This window comes from Pinus tabuliformis, chromosome 8, assembly GCF_031772625.1.
Source record: "Pinus tabuliformis cultivar Carrire ecotype Pingquan chromosome 8, CPIR1, whole genome shotgun sequence".
NCBI lineage: Eukaryota > Viridiplantae > Streptophyta > Pinopsida > Pinales > Pinaceae > Pinus > Pinus tabuliformis.
Genome location: NC_142294.1, coordinates 495,038,947 through 495,055,467, shown reverse-complemented (window position 1 = coordinate 495,055,467; position 16,521 = coordinate 495,038,947). Strand labels below are relative to the sequence as shown.

At 39.4% G+C, this 16,521-nt stretch overlaps 1 protein-coding gene across 5 annotated transcripts in view; it reads right to left on the bottom strand.

Moving 5' to 3' along the window:
• Positions 1-13,642, bottom strand: part of LOC149236250 (putative UDP-3-O-acyl-N-acetylglucosamine deacetylase 1, mitochondrial) — a 305,454-nt gene extending 291,812 nt beyond the window's left edge. For 4 of the 5 annotated variants that reach the window (XM_089461537.1, XM_089461538.1, XM_089461534.1 and 1 more), the window contains exon 1: positions 13,335-13,642. In XM_089461537.1, the coding sequence (XP_089317663.1) occupies positions 13,335-13,478 (144 nt within the window). In that variant the 5' untranslated portion in view covers positions 13,479-13,642. The remainder of the gene's footprint in view (positions 1-13,334) is intronic. The other variant, XM_089461536.1, reaches the window with a different exon arrangement.
• Positions 13,643-16,521: the final 2,879 nt, after the last annotated feature.

Below are 16,521 nucleotides of genomic sequence, written 5' to 3'. Positions count from 1 at the left end.
TTCCTTGTATTGATTACCAAGCCGAATTTTGAGGAATCACGACTTTAGGCACTTGGGCCATAATTCACAAACCTTGGTGTTGGTACAATTCGCCCTATCTTTCACAGAATTCTAAAGATGGGTGAATTTTCCTTTACCAATCACCGGATCAGAGGATAGTGTGATTTCCACACACTTGCACAAGAAAGTGTCCAGTCACAACAAGCCGGTACCTGGACACCTGTCTAACCAGACTAGGTATATTGAATATTGCAGTGTGGTTTGTGGACGCCAATAGTCAGGCCCCAGTCTATCATGCCCCTGGTCTAATGGACCACTGGAAACATGGATAAGTTAACAAGCATGTAGAGTGGGGAGGTCAGTCTTCCAGAAGAACCCCACCCAGTGTAACTTCACCACCAGACAACCAACCACCAGGACTGTTACTCAACAAAAGTGGGTACCCTAGGAGAGCTTTTCTCCTACTCATCTTCTTCAGCCTACAGCTAGCAACCCCTGAGAACTACCTTGTAGTTGATGTGATGCGCCACTTTATCTCTACTCCCTACATCATTTGTATGTTTCCTCGCCAATCAGTCAAGAGCACATGTTGGGAGGTGGGTAATCCAACCCAAAAGGCATGTTTTTCATTGTGTAATTAGGTGCTTATGTTTGTTTTTCATTTGGGCATTCTGGGCTTGGATTATTGGGTGACTTGGAAGAAGAAAGGGCCTTGATCATGGTTTTGTTCCCTCACCTTAAATGGGGGGTTAATCTTCAATCCTAGTCCTATGGGATCTCCCCTATTAGCCTATGGCTTTAGCAAGGGCACTACTTGGGAAACCTGGGTTTTGGTAGCGTAGTCACGTTTTTCCGTTCCACATTTTTCACTCCCCCCCCCTCCCGCACATTACAAGCCTTATTCCACCATTTTTCTTCTCTGGGTTCTCAAGGCACTGGCACAACCCCTCCCCTTGTCCACATATTTGGGTCGAGCATGGAAACATTGCCCCGGAGGTTGAAGCTACTAAAAGAAAGTTAAAAGCATATCATGTCCACAAGCAAGAAAACAAAAATGCAAAAGATGGTTAGGACACGTAATATAGCAAGTGTGCAAAAGCAAAACATGAACTCTACCCCTTATCATCATGGTCATCACCCTAGTTCCTAGGGCCCATGAGTGCCTCTCACATCACTAAAGGAACCCATGCACGATCCAAACCCTAGTGGGCAATGAACTGCCCCACCTTAAGGGGTTAACCGCTATAGATCATTCACAACATGCTCTCATTTCCTAGAGCGACAAGCAGTAATACAAAGAAAAATTAAGAAAAGGCAAACAACAAATTAAATAATCTATAAAGATAGAAGATTAATAACTAATAACTGCAATAGAATTTTCACATTGACAATGCCTTCATTGTTAGGAAAATTTCCATATGGCATGTCATCCTCTCATCAAACTGAATAAAATGGGACCAAGTTGATCTTTTGACCTTTAGGACCACTTGCATCAAGAAACATGGACTGCCTTAAGCAATGTGAAAACTTGATTCTGTGAGACCGCCATGTTAAGAAACCTCTGAGGAATATTGCAACAAGGCCAAGAGCACATACAAACTCAATAGACACATAACCATGTGGAAAGACATAGGTGCACCCTTTCACGGGCTGAACTAGCCTATACACTGGTTATCACCCCTACATAAGCAAGCACCTTTGAAAACATGAGTCCTCAAATAAGCTCATCCAAGGTCCTCCAATCCTATCAAGGGTAAACGGAACCAGAGATGAACCCAAAGGGATCGACCATGGCCAACCATACACAAGGTCTAGAACACCAAATACATGGCCTCACATGGTTGTTACAGGGCTTTCACTTGTAATATTGGGCTTACAATGGTGTGAAATGCACTACGAAAATATGTGTAACCATGCTAAAATGGGGTGATAGGTCCCATGTTATTTTTAGAGACTCCCTTCCTCCCCATAGTTCATAGATCTTCAATCCTTTGCTAAAACTTTTCTAATCATTAGTCTCTTTGCTTCTTGGCTTCCCAACAATAATTTCACAAACAAGATTTAGAATTGGCCTATTTTGGATGATGCTCCCTTAAATCATTTCCTAAGTTTTCGCCCCTCAAAAATGGCTTTCAAACAATAAGGTTTGTTACCCACCATTTTGTGGGTGATATCCCTAGGAGAAAAAATTTCTCCATGATGGTCCTCAGTCGGCAACCAGTAGCCCCTCGCAGCCACCAACTAGCTCGATGTGTCATTTCTCCGCCACTTAAGCCAACCATGTGGTCCCTCACCCATCTGTCATGATCGTATGTTTGAAGGTGGGCCTCCCAAACCTAAAGGTATGCCTTGTTATTTGGTAATTGAGTATTCTAGTTTATTTATCATGGAAACTTTGGGCATGGATTAATGGGGGAATTCGGCGGAAAGAGTGGTCTAGGTCTGTGCTCTTGTCCCCTAGGTCTCTTTTGGGATGTTAACCTTGCACCCTAGTCCCATGGGATCTCTTTTACTGACCTATTGGTTTTAGGGATGGTACTACATGGGAAACCCTAATTTTGGTTGTGTGGTCTCGCTCCCTGATTCGCATATATTACTCCCCTTCCACTCATTACACCCCCAATCATCTCTCCTCCCACCTGGGTCCACATTCCTCCACTGGGTCCACATAGGGTCAGCCACCCCCTCCCCTTACCCCACATCTTAGGTCGAGCCTGGAATGATGCCCGGAGGTTGATGCAGCTAAAAGAAAAAGAAAAAGAAAAAGCATAATTGGCCACACTCAACAGGAAATTGTAGCACAAAATACAAAAGATGGTCGAGACAAGAGAATTTAGCACATGGGCAAAAGCCAAGACATGAGCTCTACCCCATTCCATGGTCATCACCCGGGTTCCTACATGGCCCTTAATGAGCCTCCTTTATCATTCAAGAACCCATGATTGTCCCAACCCCCAGTGGGCGATGAACTACCCCACCTTATAAAGGGGTATCCACTGCTATACTTTACGCATCATGCACTCATTACATAGAGCCTCGAGCAGTTAACCAAAAAAAATCATAAAAAGGCAATAGGCATATGAAGAAGGGTTGAAAAATTAAAATTGGGGTAACTCATGCACCACAATTGCTCCCTCCTACACATTATTTACCCAAGTGCCAACTCCCATTTTATTAGCTACCCTTGTACCATGGCATGTGATCCAGGTTGCCCCCTTTTATTCCTACTCCATTCCATCATTATGCACCATTTGAAGGATGTACCACAGACATGCCACCCCCTTTAGAGGTAGAAACCACCTAATAGGATGTTTGGTTAACCCTATTTGGAGTTGGGAGACATTAGCACATGCCAAAGCCCACTATGGAAGGGCATGCCACTATGAAGTGCTCACTTGTTATTCGTGGTTTATAAACTCTTTTACTTGATTCCTTTAATGACTTGGTGCATTGGAAGGCACAGGGACGCATTGGATCTTATGCAGGATTGCGGGTGGTTTCCATTTGGGTTTGGTCTCCCTATACGGGGTCCTGACTCCAGAGGGCTACATTGGCACATGTAGGGTGTGTGTAGAGAGCTATGGGCCTCCAAAGTAGCATACAACACTCCATGGATCCCCACAGCCATTTAGAGATTGCTCATGGTTCACTTATTGGACAAGGAAGATGCACTTGATCCATCATGCCCAATTGGCCCCAGAGTTGCACCATACACTTAGTAGATGATCCAAGACTTGCACAATGATGTGGCATCACCTACACCATCATCCTAGCCCTTGCATGCGATCTACAAGCATCTTCGATTTGTTTGGAGACCCATGAGGACACTTGGGTGCCCCCACAAGTCATTTGGAGCACCACATGTTATTACAAGGGGCCAACCCTTTATCCACTGCTTTTGGGAGTTCAACTACACATTATGGCACATATGGACTCCAATAGGCCTCCTCCAAGGCCCAACAACATGCACTATTCATTATTCGATCTCCTAAGAAGCTTATTCTTTTGTTTATGAGCTAGTTTGGTGGGCTTGTCAGAAAAAGTTAGTTATTTTGCACAATATTTTATTGTAGGGGCTAGTGTAGGCCTAATTAGCTAAATCAAACTCATTAGAAATGTATAAATACAAGTGATGTGAATTCATTTTAGCATCATCACTTGGTTGGACTTGTATCTCTTTAGAGAACTTCGTTATCCTTCTTGGTGGACGAAATTTTGGAGCATGGAATGAATTTTGATGTTTGGATCATTTTCTCTTGTCTTGGAGCTTCTTGTTTGGCAAATTTTTTATGGTTGGATATACTCTAATACATGTAAGTGCAGTTTTAATGCTATTCTAAGCTCTATTTTTGTCACATACATTGTTGTTGGGATTTCGTTATTCTAGGGCTATTTTGCTACATCTATTATTGTGAAGTGTGGAAATTTTGTTTCTAGATAGGGATGCTTCATGTATGGGCCATGTATGATGAGTGAAAGTTCCTAGGTATATTTCATGGTTGAAATTGATCTTGATAAGCCATCTATTTTGCAAAACAAAGTATAAAGTCTTTGAAGTTGCTCTCCTTTGCCCTAGTGCTAAGTGAAGTTGCCTTTAAGACCTCCTTGACCAAGAAAATCAAATTTGAATCCATAATCATTCTTGACTCCAATCTCCCCAAAGGATTAGGCATTGGTCTACCAGAGGTGATCACCCTAAAACTTATTTTTCTTCTCCTTCTCCTCTTCTTTCTAGGTCTAGCCCCATAGGTCACCTAAGGCATCGAATATATCACAACCTAGCCATCCAAATACTTCTATTTTTTGTCCACAATTGCGTTGGTGTGTCCTCAAGAAGCCCTCCAAATTTCATGAGATTCCGACGGTGGGATCTTGAGATATCACAAGCCCTAGCTCGAAGACCAATTCTTGCCCTTGGTTTCCCTTAGGCTAGAAACCTCACTGGGATCCTTGCACCCTTTCCCCTCCCTAATTAGGTCAAGCATATCATTGGTTGCTAAATCCTATCCTCTTGACCTAACCTGGGTCCACTTGGTCTCGTGTGGTCCCATATCTTATCAAAGTCAACTCTTCAAAAACCACTTGGGAAACCAAGTTCCACAAGGATTTTAGGGTTTAGGAAGCTCCTTTGCAAGTCACATTCCCTAAGCCAAGCCCTCAAATCCCTATTCCCCTATCCTAGAGAACCTTGTACCTTGCTTAAAAGGCAAGCAAGTCCCACTCTTGAGTCTCTCCTAGGAAAGGGTCATCGAGATCACTTCACATCCATCTTAGTTGATCTATCCCTCATAAGTGATTCTCTATATATCGGGTCTCCTCCCATCAGTGAAAGTTCGTAAAGAGTAGGAAGCTTTAGTTGTGGTGACAGTGGGCTTTAGCTTCATTGTTGCTCTTGACCTAGCAAGTGCCCCTCTAGGATCCCTGCTAGTTTGAGCGATAACAAGGTTCATATCTCACTTTGGTCCTCTTCTGATCCTCTGAGTTGGGAGGGATGAAAGCATCCTAGAGATCTTCTTAATGGCCTCCCCCTCTTTGGAATTCACTAAGCTCCTCCCTTTCTAATTTAGCCCCAATCCCACAGGGGTAAGTGACTTTGTCATTTGGAGCACTTATGCAAGTCATTACTTAGTTAAATAGTTTATCTTGCCTTATTCTTCCAAAACCCTCCACCAAACCCGCAACACCCCCCCCAAACAACCTTAAATTCATTTCCTAAGTTTTTTCCTCTCAAAGATGGCTTTCTGACAATGGCTATAAGCTTCATATCTTGCTTTGGTCCTCTTATGATCCTCTAAGTAGGGAGGGATGTATTGAGAAATCAAGGGTAGCTAGATTAGGGTGATTTCTCTTACTTTGGTAACTGCTTGTGATGTTCTTTTAATTAACTTGATGTAATTGTAATTAGGTTCTTCTTTCACTTGATTATTATTGTGTTCTTATCATCAAACAACTACCAAACTATGAAGAGCAGTGAGACAAGAGGACATAAAATATAGGTTGCTAGCCAGGGCCAAAACCTCTACTCTTGAGAGGAAAACCCACAAGAATTCGTCTCTTCTTATAGAATCTTTAAATGACGAATTCCAAGACCTAGGACCCTTGACAAAGACCCCTCCAAGACCAAGTCAACCTCTCCTTTGACGAGCTTCTCTTCCACAAAGTCAATGCCAATCAAATTGCTTCAACACTTCAGATTTTCGGCCCTTCAGATTTTCGGCCACTTCTTCAAGTCTGCAATTTTCGGCCTCTACTACAGAAACCCTAGCTCGCACATGTGGGTGAAATGTGGTAGTTGGAGGCTCGTTTCTCCTTCACTTGGTGTGTTTCTTCTTCCTTTGTAACTCAGCTTACAAATGTGATCTCTTTGATCCTAAACTTTGGCTTCTCTAAGCAGATCTGAAATGTTGTAATGAGATAATGCCCTAACCCTTTTCGCACGTGTAAGAGATTCAACCCTAAAACAGTCCTCCAAAAAATCGATTTATCTTCCCTCTTGTTCTCCCCTTCTTCGCTGGTTATTAGGCTTCTTTTTTTTGTAGTTGAACTTGATTGGATGTTACTTCAAATGAGGTTGAGGTTTTCTTATATATAGGCTTCTCTGAGAAGGTTGAGTAGCCCTAATGAGGCCAACTTGTCATAGCTAGGCCAACTTGTCTTCTAGTAGGGCCGACTTGGTCTTGGTGGAGGACATTTGACTCTTTTAACTCTAAATAAATTCCTTTTACATGATACAACATACCCAATAGGGCCTTTTACATATTACAATGACTCTGAATCTTAGACTTTATGACAAAGCCCTAGAAGCACTCAATGGGTGCTTGACTTATAAATAAAATGACCTTGAGCGTGAAACACATGCTACAAAAATAATAATAATAAAATTTCTTTTTCTCTTTACATCAAATACATAAAATCATAATTACAATAGACATTATGAAGACCAAACCTAGTTACATTTTCCAACACTCCCTCTTAACTAGGGAGGTATTCATAATACATACAAGGTACATGGACATTCTCATACTGAAGAATTCTCATAAGAAGAGTTGGATTGGTAAGCCATCTCATAAGCTATCTTCTCAGCTTATATTTGTGCATCTCATCATATCAACCAGCATTGTCATATAGCAAGGCCTTGACTAACAACTCTATCTCTCCACAAGATTAGAGCACAATGTTGGGGAGACAAATGATTTATAGACACCTTCATCATTGTCTCTCAAGGCACATACCCCATCCGAATGTTCACAAGGTATGTCCTTCTAGGACCATTCTTGTCTTGGATTAACACATCCTCAAGGAATTTCCTCTTCGACTACTCTTACCTATTGGATGCCCTACCTCATCCTCAAAGAGTATCGGTATTAGTCTCAGATGCTTACCCAATCCTCCATTCTTTCTTCATAAAGAAGACAAGAATGATGTGTCTATCTCTCCCTCTCAACTAGGGAGGATCTACTCATTCCTATAAAAGGAATATACCCAAGTTCCCTCTTAACTAGGGACTTGCCCAAGCTCCCTCTTAACTAGGGACTTGTTACCAACAGCAGTTATCTGCTCTTCGGTGGAGATCATGGTACTATCAACTGCTTGTAGAAATCCTCTTTTTTGCATCATGTCATGGATGAACTTCAACTTCTTCATCATGGAGCCAACTTCTTCCAGAACTTCTTCTTAAGGCATCGACCATCTTTCTCCATCACTTCCCTTCAACGAAACATAGTGTTGAACCAATAGTCATGTCATCCTTCTCTTCATCAGGAAGTGATCTTCTTGTCATCATCTAGCTATCCTTTATACTGCTACCTTTTCCAAGTCATGTTTCTTTCAGGATCTTCCATCCAATCTTAGTTGTAGATGAACTTCTACAACCCTCTTTCGGTAGCCCTATTACAACCCAACCAGATGCTTTCTTTCAAAAATCAAAAATGAACATCAAATCAATATTACCTCTTTATGATGGCCCTTTGTCATGACATATGCTTCTTGCAACATCAACATCCTTTCGCATATTGTATGAATCCATCTCCAAGACATACATTGCCAAGGTTCTTCTCCAACATATCAAGGTCTTCATACCTTCTCCATGGAGATGTCATAGCTAATCCTTCTTGTTATCAGATGTTGATCACTTATCTTATCTTACGTGACTATAGATACATCTTTCACGAACTCTTCTTTCACCTTTCACATATTGCTTCCTTGGGATCTTCTATACATAGTTCCTTCATCATAGGAACCATAATTGCCAACCACCTCATATTCTTCATGAGGTCATATCATGTTGATTTCATCTTGTCAATATGTAGAAGAGTTCAAGGTACATTGTATTCATACCTTCATGTATCATTCATAAGGAAGAGTCCCTTCTTCTTCAATCATGCTCATGAGATAGAGCATTCAACCATTCTATCTACAACTATATGATGACATGACTTTATCAAATATATACATACATCTTCCTTCTTTTGGTCATCTAGACTTCCTTCTAGCAACATCCTTTTCTTGCTAGAAAATGAAAGTACTTAAGTTCAACCAACTTGACATGTTGCACATCTTTGTCATCATACCATCATCCTTCTAAACTGTGGATCCCACACAAGGTGGAATGTAGACTATCACTTGCTTCTTCTAAGTAGAGGTGAATCTTCTAACAAAGATTCCAATGGAGGATCTTGATGATCCTCATTCCACAAATGCTTCTTTCTAATGATGATGAGGTGTGATGATCTCTTATCTGGTTATTTTGCTAGATGACTTGCTTCAATCATTCAATCTGTTACTTCGATTATTCTTCTATGATTCTAATGAAGATGCCATGAGCTACTTTCTTTCTATCATGTATGATGATTGCTTCAACCATATAGACTTTTACTATGGCTATCCTTCCATGCCTCTATGATGTCATCTCGATCTCTGCTATAATGCTTCTTATAATGACTGTGAAGCTTCCTACTTTTACTTGCTAACTTCTATGCACTTGAAAAAAGATCAAATGTGTGAGAGACCTTCTAATAGTGGAAGTCTATCACTTTCTTTCTTTGTCTTTTTCTCTTCTGGTTCTTCTACTTCTTCGGTTATATGAGCTTCATTTCTTTCCTTTCTCTTCTTGTTGTTCTTCATGAGTTTAGGACAATTCCTTTTAAAATTCCCATATTCATAGCATTGAATCTTAGACATGTTGATTTTCTTTTGAAATATTTTCTAAGACTTTCCTTTCTTCCTTGTCATATGCTTGAGTTATTTGTAGATGCTTGAGCTTGTTCACTTGATCCAACGTCGTTCTTTGCCTTCAATCTGGTTTCTTCAATTTTGCACAATGACCATAGATCATTGAATGGAGTAGTTTCCTTCTTTCCATAGACACTAGATACAAAGTTGTCCCATTCATCAGGTAGTGCATTGAGCACAATGGTCGATTAGACATTACTTCTCCTAGCTCTTGTATTTGATCACTTATTTGAGATACCCTCATAAGGTATGAGGCTACCCCTTCTTCCTTTGATACCTTCATCTTGTATAGTTCGGTTCTTAACAATATAATTTCTCTAACTGTACTTACAGAGAACAATTCCACTAATTTTTCATAGATCTCTTTCGTTGTCTTCAACTTTGCTACATAGGGAATGAGGGAATCCTTGATTGACTCAATAAGGATTCTTTGAGCTCTTACTTCTCCTTTCATATACTTTGATAGTGCTTGAGATTGCTCTTGGGAAGGTTCAGTGATTGAGCAGGTGACATATTCACTAACTTCATTTTCTAAGAGGATCAAATCTATTTTCTTCTTCCACGCAAGGTAATTCGATGTCCCAACAAGTTTGTTGTTCTCCTTGCAAAAAGAATTCATTGTAGATTGAGACATAAGATATAGAATACTTACTTGTCAAGTGAAGATGTTTCTTTGATGATGATGTCTTTCACTAGATGCCTTCTTGATGATGTTGACAATTGAAGATGCCTCCTTGATGATGATGAAGTGCTTCTTCTTGTTTTCTTTGGATGTAGTGTAGAATGTGAAGGCTTCAAAGAATACTTCAAGTGTGTAGAGTCTTTTGAGTGGAGGCGAGGTCCTTGAGGTCTTATTCTTCTTCAAAGTGTTGTTCCTTGTAGATGATATGATCCTTGTGATGAGATGGATAGTCCTCCTTGATGATCTCCTTGTGCTCGGCCCTTATGTATCCTTCTTCAATGGAGTGATCTTCAAGTTGCCTCTTCTTCTTCTTGTCACCTTTGCTCTGATACCATGTTGAGAAATCAAGGGCAGCTAGATTAGGGTGATTTGTCTTACTTCAATGATTGCTTGTGATGTTCTTTTACTTAACTTGATGTAATTGTAATTAGTTTCTTCTTTCACTTGATTATTATTGTGTTTTTATCATCAAATAGATACCAAACTATGAAGTTCAATGAGACAAGAGGGCACAAATATAGGCTGCTAGCCAGGGCCAAAACTTCTCCTCTCGAGAGGAAAACTCACAAGAATTCTTCTCTTCTTATAGAATCTTCAAATGACGAATTCCAAGACCTAAGACCCTTGACAAAGACCCCTCCAAGACTAAGTCAACCTCTACTTTGATGAGCTTCCCTTCCACAAAGTCAATGCCAGTCAAATTGCTTCAACAATTCATATTTTTTGGCCCTTACTTCAAATTTTCTAGCAGGTCGACTTGGTCTTGGAGGAGGACATTTGACTCTTTTGAATCTAAATAAATTCCCTTTACATGATACAACATGCCCAATAGGGTCTTTTACATATTACAATGATTCTTTGACTCTTAGACTTTATGACAAAGCCCTGGAAGCATTCAATGGGTGCTTGACCTATAAATAAAATGACCTTGAGCATGAAACCCATGCTACAAAAATAATAATAATATATTTTCTTTTTCTCTTTACATCAAATACATAAAATCATGATTACATTAGACATTATGAAGACCGAACCTAGTTACATTTTCCAACAGGATGGAGGCATCCTAGAGATCTTCCTATTGGCCTCCTCCCTCTTTGGAATTCACTAACCTTTACCCTTTCTAGGAAAGCACCAGTTCCCCGGGGGTAAGCGACTGTCATTTGGAGCACCCGTTCAGGTCACTACTCAATTAAATAGGTTATCTTGCCTTATCCCTCCAAAACCTTCCCCCCACTCCCCACACAAGTGTCCTATGGAAAAGATTTGGCTACCTTATTTTATCCCTAAAATAGATTTCTTCTTTTGTACACTAGCTCATGGTAGGATTCATACAACTAAACATATAGCAAAAATAAGGGTATCGTTGGCCCATCTAGATGTGACCTTTAATTCTCAAGTGAGGAGTCTTCTGTGCACCTTCTCCTAACCTGTTCACCTTTTCCTCTCGTCTAGGGTCTCATTTTTTCAAAATTAGGGTGTCCTGCCTCCCTCTAACCATCCTTATGGTCTCGGATTAACCAAACCTGGTATTCTAATTATCTGGGGTGCCTCAAAAAGAAACAGCTCATCCAAGAAGAGTGGAAAATTATTCCTAGGGAGGTTTCATGGAAAATATGGCTATCTTCAAAGGGCAGACTGCACATCTGGATTTAATCGAAGCAACCAGCATCAATCTAAAAAGAGAGAATGCCATTAGAGGAAAAGAAAGAAGAGAAGATTTAAGCCCAAGGAAGAAAAACTGGATGAAGAATTGGGGCCTATTAGATTGGACTCCTGCATGGAAAGACATTCAACATGAAGAAACTATAGTAGATCCTATCAGACCGACCATCACAGTACCGATATCTCGTCCTGGATCCAATCCCTTCATATATTTGTCATATTCTTCAATGGAGCTTCTAAGGGGAACCCAGGTCCCTCAGACTCTGGAGGGGCGATTCATAATCTGAAAGTGCAGCTCGTTTTTAAATATGGATGGAGTATGTGTAAGTCAATAAATAATTAGACTGACGTGTCAGCACTTCTAAAGGATCTGCAATTACTGAAAGGGTTTTCCAGCAGAGAAATCACGGTGGTTGGAGAATTGCAAATAATTATCATGCAGCTCCTGATACACGTTGAAACCTCCAACATCCAGATAGAGAGAACAGTGACTAGAAGCAGAGAGATTCTCACTCATTTCCTAAATTAGCAGGCATTCCATGTCCTCCAAAATTTCAATACACAGACCGATCACATGGAAAATATAACAGTCAACATTCAAGAACGCCAAATTGAGTTCATCTCACCAAATGCAAATGATGTTCCGAAAGAGTACAAAAGCCCAAGATCGAGGGATCCAGATGCATTTTGGATCCATCAGTTTATGGATCTCGATCTCTCTTCTAATCCACCGAGCAGTCCATCAGGAGACTCCTCTTCAGATGACTCCATGCTTGATGGATACAAACCAACAAATGAAGAAGGTCCTGTGAATGGAAGCAATTTAGGGCAAGTCCAGCCTGCAGTAGACCTGATTTCGTCAGGATAAGATTGATGGAGGCGTTATCTAGTGTTTCAGTCAGGCGTCTGCAGATAAGTATTCTGTGTGTATGATTCTCAATGTATCCTCCTGTCTCAGAGCTAGTGTCATAGAAGTTGGTACTTCTACTTATCTGTCCCTATGCAATACTTGCGTTGATACGACAGTTATGAATCATGATAAAATTGTGTTGCAGAACTCAGCATCGGCAAAACAACTGCGGGGTTCATCAACTCGGAAAAATCGGTAAAACTGGGGAAAAATCTAAAAAAGGGGGCAATGGACGGTAAGCATAAACTTGGCTTTGAAAAACTCAGAAAACTCAGCCACCTGAAAAACTCAGAAAAACGGAAAATTCAGGATAAATTGGAGATTTTTGCAACACTAGAGAATATGGAGAATATCTCAGGAACAATAACCAATTATGATATTCAGGGTGAGATATAATTGGTCTTCGAAGCTAGCCTCTGCTAGATTTAGGAGCAAAGTTTTGATCAAACAAAAAGCCAGGCTGAATCATATAAGCTGTAATTTTGGTTGGAACACAATTTTTCGAAGTCAATCAAATTTGTTCGTCCGAGTCACTTCTATAAAAACAATTTTATTTATGCTTTCCGGCGAAGATGTCTGGACACCTTATTGTAAAACAAATATATCAAATGCGTCAGTTTATTAGGCTGTGTGACGCGGTGCATTGAACCTAAAATTTGCGAAGTTCGCTGCAAATTTCAGTTTAATATAATGCTCGATTCATGTTCATATGTTACATGCAACATGAAACTCTTTTGTTTTCCAAAAATAGCCGTATAATACCAGCGTTTCTTTATTTTTAAAAACGATGAGAAATATTGCACTGCAACGCTTTGCATCTTTCATAATGAATAAAGAAAGCGGTACCTTCTTCCATACAGTTTTGGCAGAAGTAGCACTGGGCTTAACAGGCGCCGTTACGCTAAAGCCTCGTACAGTTGAGAGCTGTTTTGCACAGAGAAATGGAAACGAGAATAGCATGGGTTGCCACACCTTACAAACCCTGACCATTGTTGGTATTGATTGGTAGTCGCTATTGGAATCCACATGAAAATGTCCTGAAAGTTGCGTTGCAGAGGAGAAAACGCCGGACCAACCCAACACGAACAATGTGACCTGAAATAATGAACATTTGAATTCTCTATAGCTAAGTAACTCCACAGTGAGTTTGAGTTTGAGAGTGAACGGGCATTTTCAACTCTTAATGTACTGTACTTTTAAAGTCATTAATGTTTTGAACTTAAAACATGGTTAAAGTTATTAGTAATTACCATGTTAAGGTTATTACTATTTCATTCTCATTTTTAAATGTCTATGAAACTTAAAATAATTTATGGGACAGATTGTTTCTTCATATGTTTTATTTAGTTTTTCTTAATGTGATTGTTTCTTCGTATGCTCTATTTAGTTTTTTTAATGTGATGCTCCCAGTTTCTAGACAAACCCTAAATAGATTATTCGGTCGAGTATAAAGTTATAAATTTTAATTACATTTTAACTTTGGAATTTAAAATTGTTTTGAAAAGTTATTTCAAAACACCAAATATAATGTTTATTCACAATTTAACAGTTCTTTCTTTGATAAAGTGTTTCTACACATAGATTATGGATTAATCTTTAATTGAATGGATAATATTCTACACATAGATTATGGATTAATCTTTAATTGAATGGATAATATTGTGAAGAATTTGTTCCACGGTTTTGATATTTTATCATATATTTATGTAAATGTTTTTATTATTTTTTATAATGTAAAAAATCATATTAATTTTTAAATATAATGAATTTACACTCAATTACTTAGAACACATCACTTCCACATTATGTTACAGAATATATCTCTCAATGTAATAAGCAATAACTTTATTTTGTAGTTAACTAAGTTAAAACTAAATTTTATCATTTGAAAAGTTTTTTTTTTTTTTTTTTGACAAAAATAAGTAATTATATTGAAAATTTGTGCCCGGTCACGGCTTGTTACCTAGGGGATACAACTTCAAATTCTAGAGACACTGAGCTCATATTCCAGAACTGTTTTCAAAATTAACTTTGACAACATATAGAAACAGGACCCCAATGACTAATGTGACACTACAATTATGCATATATTGAACATATAATGTATCCACGCCTCCAAGGCAGATAGAACAAATAGTACACAACCATAAACCCCACCAAGACCAACAGACCATACACAGAGACCGAACACATAGACCTTAACCAAGTCGCTACAATATCAAATAGTGTCAACAAGTTGTAACGGAAGGAGTCGTATCCGACCAAGAGCCATAAGAGATCATTAGACCAATTGCACCATAAAAAAAATACCAGACCCATTTCCACCACAACATGCCACCCAAAATTGTGTCACTGCCAAACTAAAGAGAGCCATAGGAAACAAAATTAACAAAAACCACTGCCACTAAGAAGGAGCATTATTTTGAACTTGTTGCTCGAAGGTTGAGGTCGAATTCCATTTGACCCAACCCCAAATCCTGCACTTCCAAGGTAAGTGAATTTTCAACTGAAAACTTCAAATCCATAAGCATGCTTCTAAGAGCAAAAATTTCATACAATACCCCATAAATTTGGTTTTGTAGAGCCGAAATCTTGTTTGAGTGATATATTTGAGAGTGAGATAATTGACGCACTTGAACATGAAGATGATAATCAACCTAGTGTAGGGCTTCGTGGGAGTCACAGTTGTGGGAACAAATGGTGATCGATGAGAAAGACTTAGAAGCGTAATCGAGCTCCATGGAAATTGTGTTGCTACCAGCCTTCGCCATACTAACACGATGACAGAGTTGAAGAGAACAAAGAATTGATGAGAGAATAAAAAAGCACAACCGCCTATAGCTCAGCCTCCAAAGATAGTTAACACACCACTTAATCAAAGAACGTAATCCCAATTGGAGCTCATGGTAAGCTTCTAAAGCAGAATTCAGATACCAAATACTCAAATAGAAACTATTGAGGGAGATAGCAATATCAAGAACCTTATGTCGAGCTGGAAAATGAGGAAAATGACCGAATAAAAAATATTTATCGTGAGACTGTCATAGCCAGCTCCAAATACCCCAAATTGATGGGAAGCTTCTATAATGGCCCTCCTTCCCCTTTGCATACCAAAACCAACATCAAAAGTTCTTGTGTCTTTGACCAAATTTGCCAGCAATAGTGTGTATTATCCAAAGACCAAAGCAAATTTTCACTAGAGCACTCATACCATGTACCATATTAGAGAATTGCATAAGGTAGGCACATAAAAACAAGTTTACCCTTGCAAATCCATCATTCCCACCTCTATTTTGCACAGATTCATTAAATTTTCGAGAGAGCAAGCTAAGAAAATCCATCATGAAACCAAGGGAATCGCACATCCAGGTATGAGAATAAATGTTGAGAGCATGCGATTTCAAGAACTCTGAGCATGCATGACACTCTTTCTCATACACTACCACGTTCACCGTGGAGAATCCGCCATCAAATGCCATCTTGTTAGGAGTATGTAAACCAAAAAGTTCTCCCTCACGCAATTGATTATCATAAGTTCCCCCTTTGTGCCATGGATTTTTATAAGATCCTCCATCATTATAATGAGTTACACCAAGGAACCTTGTCATCATTTTTAAATTAAAGACCTTAGGGAATAGTGCATCATCTCTTTTTGTTATTGGCCATAAGATATGCTTCCCCCAGGGTGGAAGCCACATTTGCCAAATTGCCAACCTTCTGGTTGTTGTCTTAAAGAATGTGGAAAATTTTATTCATGGAGAAATTGCTCAAAATATATCTTATTCTAGAAAAGGAACAACCCAATAGGGAGTCCTTGGGGTTAGTTCCTTTGATGAGAATTTAATAGAAATCATAGAGTCCCCTAGTATGACAATATTGTTCACATTTTTCCTTTTGGCAATGAGCAGACCTTGGAGTAGCCCGTATGTTTCTAGTTGATTATTAAATCTAAATCCCAACCCCGAGACATACCTAATATCAATTATTCCCTCGGGATTAACCATAATCCCAACCCCTCCTATCGCCCCTTTTG